This window comes from Gopherus flavomarginatus, chromosome 9 (assembly GCF_025201925.1).
Source record: "Gopherus flavomarginatus isolate rGopFla2 chromosome 9, rGopFla2.mat.asm, whole genome shotgun sequence".
NCBI lineage: Eukaryota > Metazoa > Chordata > Testudines > Testudinidae > Gopherus > Gopherus flavomarginatus.
In genome coordinates this window covers 61,752,248-61,778,203 of record NC_066625.1, presented here as the reverse complement: position 1 = coordinate 61,778,203, position 25,956 = coordinate 61,752,248, and the positions used below count along the sequence as shown (strand labels likewise).

At 40.7% G+C, this 25,956-nt stretch overlaps 1 protein-coding gene across 9 annotated transcripts in view; it reads right to left on the bottom strand.

The window, feature by feature from the left end:
* Positions 1–25,956, bottom strand: part of OTUD7A (OTU deubiquitinase 7A) — a 260,695-nt gene that overhangs the window by 100,670 nt on the left and 134,069 nt on the right. For all 9 annotated transcript variants that reach the window (XM_050966986.1, XM_050966987.1, XM_050966982.1 and 6 more), the window contains one exon: positions 24,964–25,118. In XM_050966986.1, coding sequence (XP_050822943.1) covers positions 24,964–25,114 — 151 coding nt within the window. In that variant the 5' untranslated portion in view covers positions 25,115–25,118. The remainder of the gene's footprint in view (positions 1–24,963; positions 25,119–25,956) is intronic.

Below are 25,956 nucleotides of genomic sequence, written 5' to 3'. Positions count from 1 at the left end.
CAGGAATCTGGTCAGGTAATTATTTCTGTGTTTTGTCCGGACTGAGGACTGTCCTGTCTCTGTGTCTATCTGTCCTCTTGTGGAGTGTTTGAGTCTGGGTGCCGTCTCTGTCTGGGGATCGGCCAACCAAGGGGTTCCTGTCCCCGCGGTCTGAGTGAGTGAAATCTGCACAATTGCAGCCGCACCACACCTTGGGTAAAACCCTTAGTGTGAAAGCAAGGGCAATTGAGGCAGTAGCCTGTGGGCTCCTTTTATGTGTTGCAGCAGGCATCGCTCTGACGAACCTGAATTTCCTTCTTGTGTGATTGGTGTGTGAAAGTCCTCCTGTACTGGTAACCAGACGTCTAAGTCGGGACAGTTCCCTAAATGAACGCCGGCTCATTTTATGTATTTAGGATGGGTCCAGACTCCTGTAAAAAGGGTCAAGACTCCTGTAAATTTCTGGGAAAATGGTCTAGGCTAATTCAGGGGGATCCCAAAACTCAGTGGCCACTGTTAAAATCTTGGAACAAAGACTGAGTGGACGTCTTAAAGGACAAACTCGGCCAACCTAAAACTAAATTGGCTAAAGGAGAGGTTAATTGTTTCATGCAGTGGTGGGAAGAGGCAAATCATAGGTGGACAAAATCAAAACTGGCCTCTCTCACTTATTCAAATAATAAGTTAAAAGCTTTATTAAAAGCCTCCTCTCCCACCACTTGACCGAGCGCTCCCCTTTACCCCGTTCTCCAAACCCCAGATCGATCCAAACCCCTTCATACTCCCATCTCATTGTAAAAAGGACAAAAAGTCCCTTGTTCTGTTCCCCTTTGTTGTCTGCCTCAGAAACTGATTCTTTATAGTGTCCCACTACCAATTCAGCAAGGTTGGGGGCGGGGGGGAGGGCTCCTCAACTAGCCCCCACCCTTCCTGGTCCCTTTCCTTGAACATTTCTTTCAAAATTGTGAAATGACCACAATATCATTCACAAACGGTTCATTGAAAAAAGCAGGATCGGGCCCAGACAAGCAGGCAAGCAACAGAAAAGAAACAGGTTGAAAGCCCTAAGGGAATAGTGTCAGGAGTAAAAAAAAGTAGTAAGTGCAGGCATGAACCCCTGGAACAATACTTAAAAGGGTGAAATCTAAGGTGATAAAGGTGTCATTTTGGAACATAAACAAGTGATTTAAGAAAAGAGAGTGAAAAGTTAACTATAGAGACTGGAGAGAATTAAGCAGTTAAACTTTGTGGAAAATGTTAAAAAGGACCATGTTAAAGAGAGAGAATTCTTGGTTTCTTTGCAGATATTCTGAAGGGAAAATGGGCCCTTTTCCAGAAGAGTGCCTGTAAATAATCCTTATATATATACAGCTATGCAAAAACAAAGCAGTGTAAAAAAAATTGTTAAGGATAAGAAAATGTGTATGTATCTATTTGTCTGTGTATGTAAAGTTCTAAGAATCTAAACCAACACATCTGGTTTGTAAAACTACTGTTTTGTAGGTGTAAGATAAATTGATTTTGTTTTTGTTTTTAATGCCACTAAAAATTCATTTGACTCTTTGATTCAAAGTTGCAAAACTGACAGACTTTTTTGCAAGACACAGGTAATTAGTGTTGTTTGGCTTTGGGATTTAGCATTTAACCCTTAAGGGGTAACTTGATTCTTTACAAAAATTAAAATGTTTTTAAATAAAGACCAAGTCATGGCTGCAATAGGACAGTCAGAATCAGGAGAATAGGTAGAGATTCTGGAGTCTTTTTGTTTGTTTGGTTTGTTTTTTTTGTAACAATAGCAGATAAGAGCTGTAATGACAGAATAAGAAGTTAACAGTGACCCTCTGAAGCAACAGCAGAGGTGAGGTGCACAAAACAAATTAAAAACACTGAGCCTTAAAATGACTATGTGTAATCAGACTGTCACTTTAATAAAAGTACATGAAAACTCTGTAAAAACAAAACAAAGTTATACCTTATGTAAAAATTAATATGGCTAATGTTTTTGAAAAGTTATAGTATAGAAAGAATGTGCATTTTCCTTAGGACATGTGCAGCGTATATTGTAGAAAGGGATGTAAAAAAAAATGCAAATGAAACATGCTGCTGAATTAAAATCCTATTAGGGCTCCAAAAAGAGCCGCAATAGGCTGTGTTTTCTTTTTCAGATCCCTGTGTGTTAAAACAGAGTCTCTGAGCTCTGCTGATGGCTTTGAATCCAAAAGCCTAGCCTGTGTTGATGCAAATTACCTAACTGATAAAGAAAGGTGAAAACTGCCAGCACAAATGAAGCTGCAAATAAAGAACATACCTGGTCAGCAAACAAACTGCCTACATAAAAGGCATGGTATAACAAGATACCTTTAATAAATTTGATGCTAATGTTACTGTTAATATTAAACATTAAAATAATGTTAATGTTAGTGAGTACCCCTGTAACAACTTGTAGTGTGTATGATTTTTGGAAAAATCCTTTAAAGTAATATGGTAATGATGCTTCTCAGCTATTACCTGTGAATAAACTTAAAGCTTAACACAGCAGGGAAAACATTACAAACTTGGTCTGCTATATAAGAGGCAAAACTTGAGGTACACCACCTCATGAATTTAATAACTAAACAGTGAAATAATTTTTGCATAACCCTTAAAATGTAGAAGCCATTAAAACCTGGCCTGCCTTAAAAAAAAAAAACAAAAAAAAAAAAACACACAGGAAAATATGGGGGTAATTCCTCTGTTTTACCTGCAGTCAGGAAGGGTATTTGTAAAAGAATGAAATCTTTAAGCAATAATCAATGCCACCCCAAAAGGGGTAGAAAACTGTTCTTTTTGTCTTTCAGATAATCCAAAGTACTGTATAATGGACTATGTGTATGTGTTAATTCTTGGGGAAAAGTGTTTAAAAAGTGCTAGCAACCCACCAGAAGACAAATGTAAATGTAATGTAAGTACTGTGTTTACCAATAATCACATTTACTATTTGCCACAACAACAACAAAAGAGTCTCCGCTTACTGTAAGCACTGATTTAGCTGAGTTCTCTATCAACCTTGGCATTAAATGGCAAACAGTTACCAATCATCTGTTAAAAGGTAAAAAGGTAACATGGCTCCAAAAAAAAAAAATAAAAACAAAAATGTGGAAAACTGAACTATTCATATTATACACGCAAATGGGGACATGTTAAAAATTGCCACTGCATAAAAGCATAACAGCTTACCATTGGTATAACATTTTCTGGATGGTCTCCCACAACTACTGGCATACTAATATTACTACCCTAATTGTTTTTGGTTTTACATTGTATGTGTTTAATTGAAATGTTTAAAATGTGCTGGTGGATAAAACAAATGTATGTAAAGCTAAAGCCACAGGCCCAAATCACCTCCCAGTATTTTCTATTACGTGGACTAAATAAGAAGTGACACTGGCGATTAATAATCTTAGTGTCAAAAGGGGGATATGTAGGAGCAGGATTTTATAATATCCCATAAGAATTAAAGTATAATTTGATTTCATCCTGCTAGTCACTATTTTTAAATAGCAGAAAGAAATGACCCCCTGGGACTATAGGATTGTGTTTTCCCATATGCATTACAAATTGGGCCCTCTCTAACTCTTTGTTTTAAGATTTAGGTAGTAAGAGACAGGATTCTCTATTGTGTCTGTGTTAAGTAAATTAGAGAAACATTGAAGGCCTGGGTCTCAATGTAAATTGTCTTAGTTATCAATTGTAAAACTTAGCAAGGTTTAATTTGCAATGCTTTTTTTGTTCTATATAAAATACTACTGTTTGTATTCTCAAATCTATTTGTGTGAATGAGGAATGTATGCATCAGGAAAAGATAAGGTGTGAAGGCCATTGTTACAGCCAGAGTCAAGGGACGGCTGTTAAACTGTCTGGCATCTCAGAGTGGATACATGCTTCGCAGTGTAAGAATGCACAGACCCCAGTGAACCAATCACCACCTCAGGACCACGCAGAGTCAATTTTTTTGACTCCGGAAGAAGACGTAGAGGAACAGCCTGCAATACCTTACAATCTACGCTCTCGTAAGGGTTGCCAGAAGCAGATGACTACATAAAGCAAGGCCCAAGAAGAAGCAGTAGTGAGCCGAGCGCCTGCTGCCTGGTGGACATAAAACTGTGAGTGCAGTTCCCTCAGTTGAGGTTGTCAGAACCAGAAGGGCCTTGCCTCCAACATGCAGCTCTGGTAGCGCCTGTTCCTCGGCTGCTGGTATCTTAAGGTCTGGGGTGCACACAATGACAATTCTTTTATCCAGCAGCAAGTGTGGATAGCTCAGACCCTTATTATTTTTAAATGCTGGGTCTGCAGCCACATCCCAGCCCACTCTCAAACTGGTGTTCCTGTCCTGGCTATCCCACTCAATTCCCCAGACCTCACTGGAGGACCTTGTCTGTTTAACACAATATGGAACAGTAATGACACCTGGGAAGAGGCTATTGGCAGTTCCTTTACCCCACTTGGGGGAGCAATACACCAGGCAAAAAGGCTCCTAAGTAGTTAAATAATGACAAATAAAACCAGAGAAAGTTTAAGAGCCCTGGCCAAGGAAACAGAGGCGATCGGACAGGTGGCCCTCCAGAACCGTCAGGCATTGGACATAGTGCTCGTGGCCAAAGGAGGGACCTGTGCTTTCACTGGAAAACAATGTTGTATGTTTATACAATACCAATAAGGTAATAGATCGCTATAGCCACTTAGAACAAATCGCATATCTTCCTCATGAAGAGCTGAGTTCTTTATGGAAGTGGCTAAGTAATCTGTTTTTTCTGGCATAGGAAACTGGTTGTTTCAGGGAGCCCTAACTATCCTGTTTGAAATCTTAGTGATTTTTGTATGCTTTCAGTTAATCTGTTGTATCCAGAATTGTGTCACCCAGATGGCTGCCCCAAAACAGAGTGCTAATATAATGATTTTGAATATCACTGATGAACAAAAAGATAAGAAACGGTTAATTTGTGGAACCCAGTAATTGTTGGTCATGGCGTGCGCTTGACCAAAAGGAGGGATTGTGAAAGTAGAATGAATTATATTGTGAAAATAGAAAGGATTAAAGAAATGCTGTCTGTACGTTTAAGAAAAACTGTTGGAATGCTGCAATCCAGGTGTCAGGAATACAGACATTCACATAGAACAATTGCACCATTTAAGGGCAATTGGTGAAGTATTAGCCTCAGATCCATAAAGAGTTAGTAAGGAAGTAGGATATGCATGCTGTGCCCCAGGTGAATTTTAGTTTTGCTTTCTTTGTTCCTTTGTCTGATTCCTGCTCTTTTATCTGTATAAATAAGACTGTTTTGGCCTTGCATGGCCGCTCACATATTCTGAATGTTATTGGCAGAGCGCTGTGCTAATAAAACAGAGTGGTCTGACAAATTGTGAGTCCTGATTCTAACTTTGACAGAGACCATATCAAAAGCTTTACTGAAGTCAAGATACATCACGTCCACTACTTTTCCCATGTCCACAGAACCAGTTATCTCATCATAGATGCCAGAGTACCTTGCCTTAGCCCTTTTTGTGTCTGAGGGGACAGCAGACACTCCTGCGGCTGACTGAGCCACTCCCTACCATGGAGTACTCGTTTATTAATGTACTTGTGCAAGTTCTGAGAGTCATTAGGACTGCGTTTTGAAGGCAATAAACCTGAGTGCCTTTGTCTCCAAACCACGTCTGTCGTCTTTCCCTATGAGTAACACAAGGTCTGTTGAATTAGCAGGCTGAGCTCTCTGCTAGCGCTTATAACACTGGAGCTCCAAGAACAGACGCACTGAGCAGCTATAACAGCTTAGCAGGCTTGACAGCCATTATCACAGGCACAACATTCCTCCCTTCTACCGTAACCTAGGCTGATGAAGACCAGAGTTTGGCTGTGAAATAAAAAGGAGGCTGCTGGAGTCAGAGTTGCTGAACCAGGGTTTCTAAACACACAGACATTATGTGCATGCTGGCATGCTGGCTGGAAGTGTCCAGGCAGCTATAGCAGCAGAGCATTTAAGGCATCCAGGGTTACAGGGCAGGTGGTGACATCACCTCTCATTGGTCTGAATTGCACCCTAGAATGTGACATGAATCCAGCTAGTTTTGACTGTTTTACTAATTGATTTTCTAATTCAGGAGTTCTCAACCTTTTTCTTGCTGAGGCCCCCCTCAACATGCTATAAGAATACCAGGGCCTGCGGGGGGGAGGGAAGGGTGAAAGGGGTTTTGGGCCAGGGCGGACCCTTGGGCATAGGCACAGTTTTACTTCTATTTTGTTGTGGGAGGCAAAGGCTGGCAGAGCTTGAGCCTGCTCTGCACAGCAAGGTCCAGGGAGGGAGCACAACCTCCACCCTGACTCACTCAGGAGGCCACACTGCCTGGGCTGTGGGGAGATGCAACCAAAAAAATATAACTCAAAGGGTGGACTCAGTTCAAAAAGTTTGAAAACCGCTCAGGGTGCAGGGGTGCAGTAGCCAGGGGCTACGTGCAGGCAGGGGGCTAGCTAGGAGCTGTGTGTGGGCAGGGGGCTAGCTCAGGGCGCAGGCAGTGTGTAGCTAGGGGCTGTTATGGGTGGGGAGGCTCCCAGTGCGGCTCCCAGCTTCGGAGGGAGAGGGTAAGGCTCCCGGCTTCAGCCCCATATCGCTCCCGGCTTTGGGGAGTTGAGGGGGCGGGACACCAGCTTCAGCTGCCCTGCACTCCTCCTCGCTGGGTAGGGGGCAGGGAAGGAGGACAGCACCAGCTTCAGTGCTCTGCTACTGGTCTATAAGAATTCAACATTGGATGGAGAATGAGAGAAAAATGGGAAGGATCCATTCTTCACACAGATCTATCGAACCAGGCATTGAGGGTCCTGATCCAAAGCCCACTGAAGTCAAGGGGAGTCATTCCACCAACTTGAGTGGGCTTTGGACCAGGCCCTTGTATAACAAGCACTGGTTCATGAAGATGAAATTTAGGAAGTCTTTCAGAAGAGCTGGGTGCAGGAAGACTGCATTGATTCCTCCAGCTGACACGAACACAGCACGTACACTAATCCTGATCCTGAACTTGGCAGGGATACACAAGTTCACTAGCCATGCACTGCTTTTAAAACTACTTTGCCAAGATGTCAAACATAAATGAGCTGTCCCTTTAATCTACGGCATGCATGACTTGATCTCTCTCATTCATATTTAACTTCTAATTTAATATTTATAATTTTATGCTGAGCTATATTTTTATTAGCAGCAAAGAGTCCTGTGGCACCTTATAGACTTACAGACGTATTGGAGCATGAGCTTTCGTGGGTGAATACCCACTTCGTCGGATGCCCACGAAAGCTCATGCTCCAATACGTCTGTTAGTCTATAAGGTGCCACAGGACTCTTTGCTGCTTTCACAGATCCAGACTAACACGGCTACCTCTCTGATACTATCTTTTTATTGTGACTATAAGCAAAGGCAGTTCTTCCTGCTCATCCCTCAGAAGCTAAGTAAGGCTTAGAGAGGGGTTGGGCATAAGGCTCAATATTGCAAAGTACTGAATGACTCCTGCAAGTTGTTCAACACCCTTTGAAGCCAGCACTTTGCAGGATCCAGGCTCTATCTTTTTTCCACCAAAGAAAAAAAAACAGTAGCTTCCTTCAGAGGCTGCCAACTGCTGCGGTCAATTAAATATTTGCCTCCTCCTTAAGCCTGAAGCATTTCCATGTTTTTGTATTTATTATTCTCTGTATAAATAGTACCCCTTTCATAGCAGGTGTATTTTTTTTTTTGGCACCAGGATGGAAATTGTAGTTTTAAAAGGTGAGCTGAATGTTGTATAAAGGAGGTCTTAAAATTTATTTTTATATTTAATCTCCGTTGGTTGTTTTTAATTCCCTTGGTTGTTTAGAAATCAGGTCAGGTCCATCTTGTTATTCCCAAAAGATCCTACAGATGTCTGGAGAATTGCTCTATTGTGACATCAGAAATATCATACAAGTGAAATCTGATGAAGACAAAGTGATTTTTATTCTGACTGTTTAAAACTATAATTGTTTGTTTTTGTCGTACTTATAACTCAGGGACATAAACACCCTTGAGAAAAAAAGAGTCTTTATTAAAGATTCAACATACTGGACTCTTTAATTAAGGAATGAGACAGCTCACAATCTACATGTGTATGATTCCAATTAACCCAGACAAGCAGATATGACTAGACAATACTGATTTTTCAGCAACTCCCCCGCCCCCTCTTTTTTTTTTTTTTTTTAAACGAGGCTGCCAACCTTTTGAGACATTATGAAAAAGGGTATGTAATGGGGTTGGCACCCACCTCTCATAAGTGCCCCCTCTGGTTGGATGTGTCTGCGGTCTTTAAATCAGTCCAACCCTGGTAGGGGTGGAATCCCCAGAACTTCCTCCTTGGAGACACCATCTTCCTGTGGCCCTCCCTGGGCTCAGTCCCTACTCAGTCCCTGAAGACTGCCAGGAACTCCTTCATTGCTCCTCCGGTCCCTGCTAGCAAACTGTCTTTGGCTCAGTCCTAGTAGCTAGCCAGGAGCCTCTCACTCCCCTGGTCCCTGCCAGCTGACTTAGCTGTCTGTAGTCCTGCTGCTTTTCCCACCCAGGACCGCAATGCTTTCTTCTCCAGCTCCAAGCAGCAACCAACCACTGCTTTGTGCTGCAGCTACTTTTATATGGCCCTTCTGGGCCCTTATTGACTGCTTCCCCTGCAGCCACTCTAGCCTGCTTGGAGGACCTCTCCACTGTTCCTTTCCTGGGCTGGATGTGGCAGAGCCCTGAGGCCTCCAGCAGGGGGCCTTTAAGGCTAGTCCACCCCATCCCAGGGTAAAACCCCAATTTTTGTTTGCCCTTTGCACTTCACCTTTACATAAAAATTAGACCGTAAGCACTTCAGACAAGGACTATGTCTTCTTATGGACCCCTAAAATAATTGGCACAATGGGGCCCTGATCCTGACTGGGGCCTTTGAGCTATGTCCTAGTAATAATAATGATAGCAGCAATAATGTAGGGATAACTGACGATTCATTTTAGTGTTAGCAACTCATATTTTTGTCAGATCCAGATCAACTTGAAACTCGTGACTAGAAATCACCAAAATATTAAAGAAGGAGGAGTACAATAATAAATGTTTATTAGACAGACAAGATGGATGAGGTAATATCTTTTATTGGACCAACTTCTGTTGGTGAGAGAGACAAGTTTTCAAGAAGAGCTCTGTGTGGCTTGAAAGCTTGTCTGTCTCATCAACAGAAGTTGCTCCAATAAAAGATACGATTATTATTAGGAAAAGGCTCAAAGGCCTCAGTCAGGATCAAGGTGCCATTGTGCCAATTATTTTACAGACACATATGAAGACTTGACTGAAGTGCCTGCAGTCTAATTTTTATAACCTCATATGTAAAGCTGATTTTAACCTCACCCATGTTGTCTCTCTAATGCCCTGGCACAGACACGATTACAATTATACTGCATACTATGCTTATTTGAGCAGTGGAATCCACTGGAGGTAAAACTACAAATCTGCCCGATAAGCAACTGTAGAATTGATAGCATAAAACAGAGCTTGTGAAAATGTTGTTAGAACATAGGACATGAGTGCCATGTAAAAACAAATTCTGAACAGCATAGGAGAACAACAGATCTTATGTGTCTGGCTGTCTGAGATCTATAGGCTCCTGTTAGCCTATGTTCCCTTAAACCTAAATCCTTATGAATTTGCCAGCCCCCTGAGAGCCCATTCTCTTACTATTTGGAAAATAAAGCAGCAGCAATGGTACTTGCAGGTCCTAAACTTCTAATTAGCTACGTGGAAGCAATGAGTTACTGGAAAATGAAGTGCTAAAAATCTCACAAAGTTCAATTTGACTTTGACGATTTATAATGAGCCAATTCAAGTAAATTAGAGCAAGTAAAAGAAATAGCAGCAAAGAATAGTTGGATTTGAAAGGTTCTGAAAAACAGAAAAATCATCTACATAACGGCTAAAATGGAGCCCCAGAGAAACTCGTTTATTGACACGTAGAAGAGTGCCATTGTTTGTTACACTGGTGATAATGTATGAACATACATCTACAAGTAATGATGCATTTCACTTCAGCAGGTGTCATTCAAGCTGAAACTTCTGGGCATCCTTAAGTGTTTATTTACAATTATTGTCAAAGATTTAAGAGCACTTCTGTAAATACAGAATGTTGACAGTGCATATTCATACTATAAAATCATGCAAATGTTGTAAGCTACTTTCATCAACTAAAAATCATGCTATGGGGGAAGGAAGTATTACTTTTTCATTGGAGAGTTATGACTAATGTTTTAGATTGCTCATTTCTCTTTTGACTGGAAGTGGGAATTAAATGCCTAACATTGTTCAATGCCCATTTTTAACACGTACCTGTAAATTCAGCATCTTTGTGCATTTACCAAATCTTACGATTTTCCCCTCATCCACTGGATTGGATTTAAGTCTTTTTTATAAAGTGATTCTGCTATTATAACGAGGCTGTGCATACATGGCAAATTCTCCAGTGGATGTTCCTTCTCTCCCACCGCAGAAGACATTGGCTATTAAACTTATGTCATTGAAAATTATATCTATACATAAGACAATGTATACTTAAGAGCTGAGCCCTTCGGAATAGCAAATGTCAGGCTATGAGAAAAATTTACAAGAAATAGGTATCCATGTAGTATCTCCAACAATCAAGAGGCTCACAATAAACAGAGTGAGATAAATGAGTATGAATAGTGCGGAGTGGAAACAATGGTTTGTAGAATTATACAGTAAAAAGCACCATCACAAGAGGTTCTTCATTCAATACATAGTTCCTCTCTGGCCACAAAGAAATGATACAGTATATTATGTAGGATGTGCTGGGGGAGTCTTGCCTGGTTTTAGCTTCTTTGAAAGGCTGACTCACAAGAAAGCATAGGGATTTTTAATGCTTTTCACATGAAAAGCTCTGTTGCCATAATACAGAATGAACAATTTGCCTGAGTTGTCCCCTAATTAGGCATCTTTTGATTATCTTTCTAAGAAGGCAATATACTCAGTTTCCTTGGGGTTAGTAAATTCCTGAACAAAGAAAGGGTAATGATATGGAGAAATGTAAATGAAATAGAGGAACTGACTGGAGGAAAACATTTTGGATGTTTATAGAGAAAAGGAAAATTAGCTAGAGGGGCTCTCACAGTTCAAAATTCCATTCCAAATATGACTGTAATTTAAAATAATATTGTTAAATGTTAGAAAAAGATATAGAGGGACACATTATGCTTTCAGATACTTCAACTATCCCAATAGCCAATGAGTCCCTTGTCTTGTTGGGAATTATTTGGTAGGCTGCTTCCACGGGATAGTGTGGAGGTAGGGAAGCCCTGTGTTGAGGCCTGTTGATTAAATAATTTAGATTTTTGGGGGAAGAGAGATGACTTTATCCAGTCAGTCTCCTGGGTATTTTTCCATTGATAGAAAGTGGCCCACTCTCAGTATACGTGATTCCTGAACCAACACAATGAATAATGTTGGATCCAGTTTTCATTCCGCTGGAGTCAGATGCTAGTTGTAGAGCCAGCCAGCTGTCACATTCACTCTCGGTAATTTGCTGAAATAGCAGGTGATCAGACTTTCCAATTTAGGATCTGAATTATTTTTTGGTACAGGCAAGAAATAGGTTTGGATGCCTTATTTGCTTAGGAATACCATCATTGTCCTGTTGCTTCTTTGTCTTTTAATCATGAATGCGAAAAAGATAATTGCTTTGACCATTGAGCCAGGTTCCAAGAAACTGATGTTTTTGAGACTTTCTCCAGGATACCAGGATTCTTGGACAGCAAGGCGTGGTAGATGTTCACTGAACTCCTGAAAGCTGACACACTGTTTTTCACCCAAAGATCTTGCTTTGTGATGTTTTTTCCCTTTACCCCACAAATAGATAAAGCAAGATGACATGTAAAGATGGAAAGTGCTATTGGTCCCCGGAGTCCCATACACTTAAAGGGAATATTTGAAAGTGTCTTGGATGGAGCAGAGCCCACAGAACTGTCCGTAAAAGGTCCCCTGCTTCCTCTTTATTAAAGTTCCACTGCTGACCAAGCATTTTGGCAGGGTTGGAAGCAAACTGCTCTTTGGATTTCCACTGCAAACAACGATGAAAGCACCCTGGGTGGTCTGATGCAGCATTCAGGCAGGGGTTCTATTGATTGCGGAGGAGGGAGAAAACCCTCTAAGATAAAAACACAGAAGAAAAGGTAGCAGGAAGAACAAGCTATCAAAATGAAAATAAGAGTGTAGTATTTTAAGCCTAAAACACTGCCAGGACAGAGTGAAAGGGCTGCAGATTTGGATGTGGATACAGATCAGCTGGGGAATTCAGTACAGAAATAGCTCACTCAGTTATTGCTCAAGCATGCAGGCATATTTGGGGTGGAGGGAGTGACAGGGGGGATGGACACCTGCTTCTATCACTGCAGAGGTGGGTAAAATCCTGAATGGGAGACACTGGTTTGCTGGATGCACAAACCAAAAAGAAGACATAATTTGTGTTCATTTTTCATGATCACTTGCATGGGGGCTTTTCTTACAGTCTCAGCTACCTCATGCAATGACAGAAATTGCCCCATCCCAAAAGGGGACATGCAGTTGTTAGGAAGTTAAAAAGCAAGGAACATTAAAAAACACAGTATGTTTAGAAAGTTGCAGATTAAGAAAATTCTTGAAGATAGATGCTCAATAAGAGTTATGAATTTGTAACCACAGGAAAACCGCTGTGTGGCATTTGAGGGACGGTTCACCTGAGCCACTGGTTGAGTTTGGCTGACCTCTGGTAAACTTATCATCATGCATATAGGTTCTTTTATTATTTTTAATGTTTTATCTGTAGTGCTTGTACCTTAAGAAGAAACTTGATTGCTTAGAAAGAACTATGTGGTAACTCAAATGCGACAACTACGCTGTTTAGAGCCTTTGAGAAAGGAAGGCAAAATAGACCTACTGAGGCAGTCTGTGTTGCCAGGAAATTCACAGCATAGGCAGGGAACTGTGCAGCCTGGAATTACCCTAGTCAGAAGGGAAAGAGACATGGGTCTCCACCCAAGGGAGGTGATAATTAAGGAGCAGAGAACCTAAAGTGGGTGCTCTTATTGGACCATAAGGAGGAAACACGGATACAATTATAGTTACAATGTAGTAATCCCATACTAAATTAGCATGGTTGCTGCTGGAGTGATCTGGAGCATCACTTTGGATGCACTGTTGCAATGCCACTAAAATTTGACCCAATCATCCATCACTGACCACATTTCAGTGAGTGGTGCTGTGACCTGAAGTCTGTTCCTGTACAGCAGAGTGCAGGGCAGTCTGCAGAGAATGCAGCTCCTGGTGACACCAGCTCATATGCTGTGTGAGTAAGAGAGAGGGACGACTCCATTGCTGAGGGAGAATGGAAGGCCCCTGCTGGAGGGGTGGGGACCAGAATTCCTCCTCCATCCAACCAAGAAATATCTTAATTGGCACCACTGGAGGATGGCATGTAACTTTATAACATTTACAGTTACACATGACAATTTACCATGAATATGAGAGTTGACCATTTTGTGCTTTCATTAATTATTACGTACAACAAATGGTTCAAGTCAGAGTCTGGGTTTGTAATCACATGCTTATTTAAGTTCATTGAGCAAATCAGGGTGCTAATTGCAAAAACAAAATGTAAATAGGTGTTTGACTGCAAGGATGCTGAAGACAGAAAATCAAAATAAAACTTTAAACTAGTTCCCCCTCTCCCCCCCGCACCTGGTCCTTTCATTGTCATAATTGCTAACAACAGCAGATTTAATTAGCAGTTTTAATTATTGCATTATTGAAGTTAAATGATACAAGGTTAAAAATAGGAAGAGTGAGACTATGGTGCAAGATAGCAAAGCCTACCTTACACTGAAGAGGAAATAGGGATAATGAACCACTTCTAATCTAATCTTAAACCTAGAGAGAGAACAGAAAATAGCCAGGGGCTTTTTGTAGGTGGGGAACTAGTTCAGTACCAGGCCATAGGGAGGAGAGTCACTTACTGAATCAGCAACAGCACCTGTATGCTGCTGATTCTCAAAGGTCTAATCTAACAAACAACCTGCATGGAGGCTACCCAACATATGGTATCTGTCAGGATAACTCCACCAAGTGGTATGATGGCAGTAATATATTAGCAAAATTGAGCCTAGAAATTTTGACTTACCCTCAGAATTTTAACAATCATGTGCGGAAAATCCCAGGGTGTGAGCTGTGGTAAAGAGCACAAGCTACAAGGAACAGGGGGAAAATAGACTTTAAAAGATACAAATAGCATTTTAAAATGGATGGCAGACAGCATAAGGAAGGTCCATCATGCTCCTTTAGTTTCAGCCAACAGACGTGACGTCGTATTTTGAATCAAAAACCCACCCGTCTCCTCCACTTTGCTGAGACTTCTGTGAGTGGCCTCAAGAGATGCAGCACCTAATCTCATCCTGGGAGAGACACTAGGATCCCTGTCTCCAGCTGGATAACAGAGAGAGTGTGTCATCTACATACTGAGAATTCTAATTCTCTGAATGGTGTCCCATACACTGAATAAGAAGGCTGATCACACACAGTACAAATCTGTAGTAATGCCTGGTACTGTATCGGGCATAAAAGCCCATGGGGCAGAAAGACAGTTACCCAGTATGGCAATTTATTTTTCTCTTAATATTTGTTGTAATAGGTACCTAACCTAGGGATAGGAGTTAGATTCCCAGGTTGGTAACTGCCAGGCTCATCTTTCTTTTTGGGTAAATGAAATCCAGTGGTTTCAGGAACGTTTGTACTTGGCACAGCTCAGCCATGTCTCCACTGTCACTACCCATGCTATGCCGGCTACACTGCTATTTATACTCACATTAGTTCAATGAGAGCTAGATTTCTATACATGAACAAAAAAACCCACCCCCCTCCAGCTCATAGCCTAGCCATAGATTAGGAGCAACTGGAAGATTATGTGCACTGTTACTGTGCTTTTATAACCGGATTTTTTTAAAAGTTCAGTCATTAAATCTGTGAGTGTAACAGAATATTGCTCAGTTAAATACTCTAGGAAATCAAGTGTCAATGAATCAATAAATTAGGGCTGTCGATTAACTGCAGTTAACTCGCAATTAATTTTTTTGAGTTAATCATGATTAATCACTGTTTTAATCACATTGTTAAACAATAGAATACCAATTGAAATTTATTAAATGTATTTGGATGTTTTTCTACATTTTCAAATATATTGATTTCAACACAGAATACAAAATGAACACTGGTCACTTTATATTACTATTTATTATTACAAATATGTATAATGTAAAAATGATAAAAGAAACAGTATTTTTCAGTTCACCTCATACAAGTACTGTAGTGCAATCTCTTTATCGTGAAAGTGCAACTTAAAAAAAAACTACATTTGTGTTACATAACAGCATCAAAAACAAAACAATGCAAAACTTTAGCGCCTGCAAGTCCACTCAGTCCTACTTCTTGTTCAGTCAATCAGTAAGACAAACAAGTTTGTTTACATTTACGGGACATAATGCTGCCCACTTCTTATTTACAATGTCACCAGAAAGTGAGAATAGGCATTTGCGTGAAACTTTTGTAGCCAGCATTGCAAGGTATTGATGTGCTAGATATGTTAAACATTCGTATGCCCCTTCATGTTTCGGCCACCACTCCAGAGGAAATGCTTTCAGGCTGATGATGCTCATTAAAAAAATGTGTTAATTAAATTTGTGACTGAATTCCTTGGGGGAGAAATGTATGTCTCAATTTTACCTACTCGGCCACATATTTCATGTTACAGCAGTCTCGGATGGCTACTCAGCACATCTTCATTTTAAGAACACTTTCACTGCAGATTTGACAAAACACAAAGAAGGTACCAATGTGAGATTTCTAAAGATAGTTACAGCACTCGACCCAAGGTTTAAGAAACTGAAGCGCTTTCCAAAATCTGAGAGGGATGATGTGTGGAGCATGCTTTCAGAAGTCTTAAAAGAGCAACACTCCGATGCAGAAACTACAGAACCCAAACCACTAAAAAAGAAAATCAACTTTCTGCTAGTGGCATCTGACTCAGATGATGAAAATAAATATGCATCAATCTACATTGCTTTGGAACGTTATCGAGCAGAATCCGTCATCAGCATGGATACATGTCCTCTGGAATGGTGTTTGAAGCATGAAGGAACATATGAATCTTTAGCGCATCTGGCATGTAAATATCTTGTGATGCCAATTACAACAGTGCCATGAGAACATCTGTTCTCGCTTTCAGGTGACATTGTGAACAAGAAGTGGGCAGCACTATCTCCTGCAAATGTAAACAAACTTGTTTGTCTGAGCGACTGGCTGAATGAGAAATAAGTCTGAGTGGACTTGTAGGCTCAAAAGTTTTCCATTTATTTTTGAATGCAGTTATTTTTTGTACATTATTCTACATTTGTATGTTCAACTTTCATGATAAAGAAATTGAACCACAGTAAGTGTATTAGATGAATTGAAAAATACTATTTCTTTTGTTTTTTACAGTGCAAATATTTGGAATTCAAAATAAATATAAAGTGAGCATTGTACAAGTATTCTGTGTTATAACTGAAATCAATATTTGAAAATGTAGAAAACATCAAAATATTTAAATAAATGTCATTCTATTATTCTTTAATAGTGCAATTAATCATGATTAATGTTTTTAATCATGATTTTTTTTAATAATGCGATTAATCATGATTAATATATTTGTGGACTAAGTTCAGATTATAAAGGAGAGAAATCTGCCATCTGCCCTCACAAAGTCTGTGAGGAGAGGTAAGTTAATTGCATAAGTTTTTCACTTTGAATTATCCACTGAGCAGTAGAAGTAAGGATGAAAAACATACAATTTGGAAATTGCATGGCAAATCTATTAACATTTCAGGTGGGTAGGAGCAGGAGACAGTAATTGCTCGAAGCAGCACATACATTTGTCAAAGCAATACTACTGGTGTTAATAAGGACGCTACAAAACCTACGTATGGTCTGTTTTTGGGACCGTGAGTATGCCTTACAGGTTTCTAAGACAAAACTTAAATCAGCTCAAGCCAGAGGCTCCTCCTCTAGGGTGACCAGATGTCCCGATTTTTTAGGGGCAGTCCTGATTTTTGGGTCTCTCTCTTATATAGGCTCCTATTACCTCTCACTCCCATCCCGATTTTTCACACTTGCTGTCTGGTCTCCCTATCCTCATCAGAAAATTAACTCTCCTAGAATTGAGAACATTTTTTTCTGGTGAAAATACACCTTCATATATCTGATCATTAATATTTCTGTCAATGTGGAATGCAATTTGATTTCAAATGGACTGCTATAAAGGACAGAACAAAATCATATTGATATAGATGTATAGTGCTCTCTGAGTATCTGCTAATGATTTAGTCACATTTCTTTTATAATGTTACAGGGAGGTGTGAAAATGTGCCTGCATACCTGATCTAGTTTGGCGTCTAGATCAATGACTACTACTTGTTCCTTTCAAAATAAAAAACAGTTATTTACCTTACAGTAATTGTGGTTCTTTAGATGTGTTGTCCATATATACATTCCAGTGATGGTGCACATGTACTCTGTGTATCTGAGTTTGGATTCTTTAACCCAGTGGTGATTGTTGGGGCTGTTCCTGTGCCCTGAGTGTCCTCATGCCTCCACAAAGAGCGGGATGACCCCAATCATCTCTCAATTCCTTCATCAATACAGAATTTGGATATGATGGGACTCCACAGTAGGGGAGAAATAGGGAAGGTTGTGGAATATGGACAAAACATCTGAAACAACCACAGTTACTGAAAGGTAAGTAAGTTCTTTGAGTGTTTGCCATATACATTCTGCTGATGGTGACTCACAAGCAGTGATGGAGGTGGATGCTAGGAGTCCAACTAAATAATGACTGTAAGATAACCCTGCCAAAATGAGCATTGGATTATGATGCTTCTACAGTGAAGTAATGCTGTGTAAAGGCTTGCACAGAACTCCATGTACCTGCCCAACATCTCTCTACTATGGGCACATTCCTCAAAGAAACACTCGAGGTTGTCTGAGCTCTAGTGGAGTGGTCTGTGACTCTTTCTGGTGAGTCTATTTTAGCTAATTCATAGCATATAGTCTGCTACACCTAATAATCCAATTAGAAATTCTCTGGGTCAAAACATATTAAGCTTTGACCCTCTGTATGAAAGTTGCATGTAATCTAGGGGATATCTTAAAGGGCCTAAACCTATCTATTCAGGATGGCAAGGCTCTATGAACTTCTAAAGACTGTACTCAATGCCATTAGAACAATATTTAAGTCCAAAGAAGGTGTCAAATTGTTTGACTGGGGGATAAACTCTGACAAGCTCCCTCAGGAATCTAGCTACCATAGTATGGGACAAAACTGAGCATCCCTAAATTGGAAGGCGGTGAGATGAGATGGAACCTAAGGGAACTCGTGGCTATTCTGTGTGTCTTTGATGATAGTAGCTACTACAGTATGTTTGAGATCCGCATTTATGAGGGATGTAGTTGATGTAGATTGACCTTGGTGGTAAACTTTTCCATTTAGCACAGTATATACAAAATATATCATGAACCAAGTAACAGAAGAGACAACGAAGAGGACTGGATGTGTAAGCTGTGGCACATACATTATCCTAGAGCGGGTACTTGAAAAGTGCTTCGTTTATATGAAGTGCCACCAGATAGAGCAGATGGAAGAGGAGATGCAACGTCTGGAGATGCATGTAAAAACTGTGGTTGAGTTTTGAAGGGATTCAAGCAAATGATGAGGAGGCTGAAGGAAAAACTCAAGACTCTCAGATGCAAGCTGGACTGGAGAACTCAGGGTACACTGCTGGTTGAGGAAAGTGCCAAGTGGAAGCATGTGACAACAAGAACCGGGGAGAGGAAAAGACCAGCTAGTGAAAGAGAAACAGAGCTCAGGAACAGCTGTGCTGAGTTGGAAAAAGAAGAAGGGGCACAGCAGGCTGTAACTGAAGAAGGGAAGGGAAGGAAGAGAAAAGCAGCTAGTCCTATAAGAAGACGGGGAGAGCCAATGGAGTTATTCAGAGTTCAGAGCCCCAGGAGGATACAGGATGACTTGCAGAAGATTGCAAGAGAGATCAAGAGACAAGAGGACTAGCAGAATTGCACCAACACTAGGAAGATGCAGAGCTACGAGACTCGGGACTACCTACTAACAAGAATGGACAGGCCTATCACCAGAGCTGATGCTGAGAACAGTAGGGGGTGCTGTCTGCCAGGAGCTAAGATATGGGATGTGGACCTGAAGCTGAAGAGGATCCAAAAGGGAGCTGGAAAGAATCCACTGATTGTCCTTCCTGTGGGAACAAATGATAAAGCTAGATTCTTGCTGGAACGCATCAAGGCTGACTACAGCAGACTGGGGAAGACGGTTAAAGAAATGGAGTCTCAGGTGATTTTCAGTGGGATTTTACCTGTCCCTAACAGAGGAGAATGAAGGTGAGACAAGGTTATGATGATTAACAGATGGCTCTGGCTGTGTTGCTAAAAGGAGGGCTTTGAGATGTTCAGTCACTGGGAGGCATTCACAGGGACTGTTCTCATGGGATGGGCTCCACCCAAGTAGTGAGGAAAATAGACTTCTGGGATGGAGGTTGGCACGACTGAGTAAAAGAACTTTAAACTAGGAATTCAGGGGAGATGTTCATGATGCCTGATTCTAACACTGAGCAGGAGGAAAACCACATAACTGAGGATACAGGAATAAAGGAGCAACAGAGGCATGAGAATAGACAAGAGGAAAGACAGTGCCAACACCCCTGACAGTAACAGGTAGGCAATACTGGCAGTACCATGACTGTACCTAATCAGGAGAGGAGTCTGCACAAAGGCAAACAGAAACAACTACGATGTCTACACAGCAATGTAAGGAGCCTGGGTAACAAAGTGGAGGAACTAAACCACTGGTGCACGAAGCGAAATCAGATATTATAGGAATAAACAGAAACATGGTGGAATAGTAGTCATGATTGGAGCACAAGTATTGAAGGGTTAGTTGTGGTCAAGAAAGAGAGAAATAAAGGTAAAGGTGGTGGAGTAGCATTGTATATTAACAATGAGGTAGACTGTAAAGAAAGTAGAAATGATGGAATGGATAAAACAGAATCTCTTTGGGTCAAAATCACTTTGGGGGAAAAAGGTAAAATAGGCTCCACTGGGATAGTGCTTGGGAACTGCTACAGACTCTCAGGATCTGATCTGAATATGGACAAAGACCTCTAATATTTTTAATGAAATAAATACTACTGGGAATTGTGTGATTATGGGAGACATTAATTTCCCAGCTACAGTTTGGAGGACACGCAGTACGAATTCATGATAGAGCCCAAATATCCCTGGATGTGATAGCTGATAGATTTTTTCACCAAATAGTCACCAAACCAACAAGAGGAGATGCCATTTTAGTTTTAGTGTTGATAAGTAGAAAGGACTTCATAGAACTGGCTGTAGAAGACAGCTTTGGTTTGAGTGATCAGGAGCTAATTCAGTTTAAACTAGATGGAAGGATAAACAATAATAGGTCTGCAACTAGGGTCCTCGATTTCAAAAGGGCAAATTTAAAAAAAAATTAGGAAATTAGTTGGGGAAGTCGACTGAACTGAAGAACAAGGATATGAATGTTTAGGAAGCTTGGAATTGCTTTCAGTCAAACTTGCAGAAGCTATCTGAAGCCGGCATCCCAAGCAAGTGGAAAAATTCATAGGGAAGGGTTGCAGAATAAATTGGATGTACAAGCATCTCAAAGAGACTATTAAGAGAAAGCAGAACGTCTACAAGGAATGGAAGATGGGAGGGATCAGCAAGAAAAGCTCTCTCTTGGAGGTCAGAAAGGGTAGGGGGAAAGTAAGAACTGCCAAAAGCCAAGCAGAGTTGGACCTTGCAAAGGGAATTAAAACCAATAGTAAAAGGTTACACAGCTATATAAATAAAAAGAAAACAAGGAAAGAAGAAAGTGGGATCACTAAGTACTGTCGATGAGGTAGAGATTAAAGATAATCTGAGCATGGCACATCTAAAATGAATACTTTGCCTCAGTTTTTAACAAAGGTAATGAGGAGCTTATGGTTGTGTCAGGGTGACTAATGGAAATGAGGATACGGAAGTAGAAATTACCACATCTGAGGTGGAAGTCAAATTCAAACAGCTTAATGGGACCAAATCGGGAGGGGAGGGGGCATCCAAGAATATTAAAGGAACTGGCACATGGAATTGCAAGACCATTAGCAAAGATTTTTAATGAATCCACGAATGTGGGGGTAGTATCCTACGACTGGAGCTAATATACTACCTATTTTTAACAAAGGGAAAAAATTATCTGAGAAACAACAGGCCTGTTAGTTTGACCGCAACTGTATGCAAGGTCTTGGAACAAATTTTGAAAGAGAAAGTAATTAAGTACATGGAAAAAATGGTAATTGGGATAAAATACAACATGGTTTTACGAAGGGTAGATTGTGCCAGACCAACCTGATTTCTTTCTTTGAGAAGATAACTGTTTTTTTTAGATGAAGGAAATGTAGTAGGTCTAATCTACCTGGATTTCAGTAAGGCATTTGATACAGTTTCACATGGGAAATTACTAGTTAAATTAGAGAAAATGGGGAGTGATATGAGAACAGAAAAGTGGATAAGGAACTGGTAAGTAAAACTACTACCCTGGCATAAGAACCTGGGCAATGCTAACAGGTGTTACGGCAAGCTACTACCATATCCTTAGTGTTGAAAAGTCCTTATGAGAACATCTTAACACCCCAGATTTTCTTTTTAACTTCATAAGCTTGAGAAAATTCCTGTGTGAGAGGAAATACAGACCTATTTACATGCGAATCCGCTTAACATGCGGTAGCGCCATGCCTCCCAGTGCTACCTATTTAACATGCTCGACTTGTTAACACGTGGTATAGGAACTTGCTATGTAGTGCTACAGATTTGCTCACTAACTCGCTCACATAGAAATTGACAGGAAGAGCAGAGCAGAAACGTGTTGTATGTCTTTACCGCTGACTGGTGGGGGGGGGGAGAAAGGGGCAGTGCTTTAAGGATGGTCCTTTGCCTCAGCAGTGCTTTAACGTTGCTGCCCCGTCCTCTCCCACCCTCTCACCCCCGCCCAATCGGCGGCCCTGCCAGTAGGGATAGGGGAGGCAAAAAGGGCAGGGACATTAAAGCGGGGGGGGGGGGGGCGCAGCAACGTTAAAGCGCTGCTGAGGCAAAGGATCCTGCAGCGCTTTAAGGTCCCTGCCCCTTTTGCCCCCTCGGCTGCCAATGGGTAGGGAGGGCAAAGGGAGCAGCTGCCCCGGGGCCGACGATTTAAAAGGGTTCCTGGCTCCGGATGCTGCTGCCACAGCATTGGTGTCCAGAGCCATAGGCCCTTTAAATCGCCACAGGAACCCCAGGCACAGTGGACCAGGCAGCCTGGAAGGGCCGGCTGGGGGGTACTGACCCCTAGCCCCGCCCCTTCTGCCTAAGGCCCCACCCCTTCCGGGGGCCAGAGCCATCCCCGCCCCGTACCGGTAAGTGTCCTAAGTTACTTTCACCCCTGTGTACTGAAGTAATAATGTTTTTATTAGATTATACATTTGAATTTATATTCTTGCAAAGCGCCATTAACAGATAGGCCTGCAGTATTTGGGATGCTGTGAATATGTATGTAATCCTAGATAATTATACATGTATATATAGATATCTTAAGATATTTCAGCATGGCCCTCTTAACCCACGGTCCGTTAACACACGGTCGTGATGGCTTGATTCCCAACATCCGTGCGTAAACAGGTTGTACTGTACTCAGAATTTGGAGTATGTGTCTAATGAAGTTAAACACTAGGAATTAGACTGTTAAGAATAATTAAACTCCTTGTTGCCCACATCTTTGTTAGTCTTTTCAGTGTAGACTTATTCACCTACTGCAATGGTGATAAATCACCAACTCTACCAATAACAACATTACTTCTTTAGAGCCTTTGATCAAAGTTTGCAAAGCACATTGCAAACATTAGTTTTGTAGGTAAGCATCCTTTCCACAAATAAAGAAAACAAGGCAGAGATAGCATAAAATCATCCAGGATCCTGCCTCTCCCAGGCATGTACTCCAACTTCTAGACAACACTATGCACCCACAGTAAATAAAACTACCTGCCTTTTGCTAAGAAAGGGGTGATCATATCCCTTTTAAGGAAGCCCTAAAATGCAAATAAGTTTGTCCACTAATAGATTTCAGAGGCCTCCTTATACAGATACAGCATTTATAACATGAAGAATTTGTAAAGCAATATTTGGCTGTAAACCCTCTCACTGAATGACAGCTCCAGCTAAAACTCAGTTGAGGAGATACACTCTCTCTGAAGGAGACGACCAGGGATGCAAAGGAAAGAAAAGATAACCTGCCCTCTACCACTCTGCTGATTGACAGACTCCCCACCTACACAAGAATGTGGAGTGGGAGGGACTCGAAGAGTCTCCTCTGTCAGCCCACACAGGGTTTTGGGGGTAGGGGAAAGTAACCCCATGTATGTTTAGAAGAACAAAAAATCCATAAACTTTTCTTCTACCCCAAGGAATATGGATATTAACACTAAGTCCTGCTGCTTGTGGGCCACTGGAAAACACGTGATATCCATACACACAAGCAGATCAGCTGTTTTTGCTTTTTAATTCCCTATGTCACCTAGTCAGCCTTGTCTTTGAACAAGTCATCCTGGCATGCACCCAGAGAGCCTCATAGCATTACCACTGGACAGGGCTCTTAGTACTGAATTTATTAAAGAACTTTCAAGTCCTCATGCAGGGCCTAGTTCTGCACCCTGACTCACAGTGAGTAGTACTCTACTCCATGAGTAGCCCCATTAAGATGGGGCCCAGTTCTTCCACTCCCTAAGTGAACCTGGGTGAACTGCCATGTCATGAAGATAATGATGGACTTCAGCCCAGAATGGCAAGTTGATCAAATCAGTCAGACAAAACAAAGATTTTGTTACATTTAGTGAGCATAGAGGAGAACGTTCACAATTACACGTTCTAAGGACTTATTTTTATGTAACACAGATCTCTTTGGAAACAAAACAAGTATGACATATTGTAAAACTGCACTCCACATCGTATACACTTCAGAGTTACTACAGTATTATTCATTATTACTTGGAGTAATAAACCTGTAGTAAAGAAGATACATTACAATACATAACACTAAACTAAATACTATTCAAGCCCAGCTACTATTACACTGATCTGCTATTGTAAACAGGAAAAATATTCACCAGCACATTTTAAAAACACATAGAGGTGCTCAGTATATGTTGAACTTTGGCTATACGAGGAAAACCAAAAATATTTGCCCTTGGCATGTGGGCATTTTATATACATAACGTCAAAACATCTAACCGTTCACACTTGGCAGCACCTACAACCAGCCCAGATTAAAAGACACACTCAAAACCAATCCTCATTTTTCTTACTATTAACAAACATGACACACTCAAAAGTCAGTATGGTTTTCCATATTAGAAGCTTAAAGTAACTAATGGAACCATTCTTCCATACTCTCAGAATTTCTTTTGATGACTAATGAGCGTGGCAGGCAGCTCAAAACGACAGAGTATGAACCTAGATAAAAGCCTTTTGTCTCACTTTTTAGGTAAGATTATAAGTAATATAGAATGTAGCTTCTATCACAATATGAGATTTTCTAAGGCCTTTCCTGAAAACAGCTATACTGGTGCAATCTTGTGTGATTAAACTGCCAAGAGTATTGGCTTGTTGGCACAGATACTAAGGAATCAGTGATTTAACAGACTATACTAGAAGCTTTAAAAGACTGTTTCACATTTTATTTGCCACAGCATGAAAGTGCTGAATAGGAGGAAAAGATACCAAAGGTTTAGGGGGTATGCTTACCTTCCAGCAGGTCTCTTGCCAGACCTGGTTCTGCCCCTGTGGACCGAACAAAGTCTGACAGGACCGCATCCATATCAAGAGTCATGCGATCATGTAGAAGTGCTGCCACACATGCAGCAGTAGCAGGATTTGTTGGTAGGCTACAAGACATCCATCTATAAATGAGAGCAAAAATACGGAGTTCTAGATGTATTTGTCATAGAAGGCTATAAAATAATGGAAATCACACATCTTTTCCAAACAAAACATCCAATTAAATTTTTTTTATAAATGACAATAAAAGGTCAAAGTTACAACGATTAAAAAAAGAAAACACATTTACATAAATATCACGTTGATAGCATTTATGATCTGCCTCTGCCTGTACTCACAATATGTTCCAGTGATTGAGTATTTTAATAACTAGTTCTCATCTTTCACACTTCTAGTGTTCTTTTCTATTTTTCTTTGCTCTTTTAAAATATTCCTTCTGCATAACTCTTCAGTGCACACGGAAGTTATAAAATTAAAACTCCATAAGAGTAGGTGTTAAATGTCAAAGACTCCAAATAGGCACATGCTTAACTCTAAGCATGAGAACTGTCCCATTGGTTCAGTTAATGTGCTTCAAGTTAAACATATGCTTATCTGGATTAGGGCCATATTGTATGACCTTTGTATTTATATACTTTTAATATAAGTGTATTTATATTATAACTCATTACTTGTTTCCTTATTTATTGTATCAATATCTGTACCAATACGTAGGTTATTTCTATTGTTCCTGCCTGGAAGATGTACTTGATAGGGAATCTGTGCTTTCTCCCATTTCCTCGGAACTAATGCTGTCTTCCTCATGGCGGTGCTGTGAATCATGCTCACCATCACCAACAGCAGCAGCAACTTGTACCTCTTTTGTGTGAGAGGCTGTGTTAACGAGCCTTCTAAACATCTGCATTAGTGCATCTCTTTTAACTACAATAATGATGACAACCACAATGAATGGAATGACAC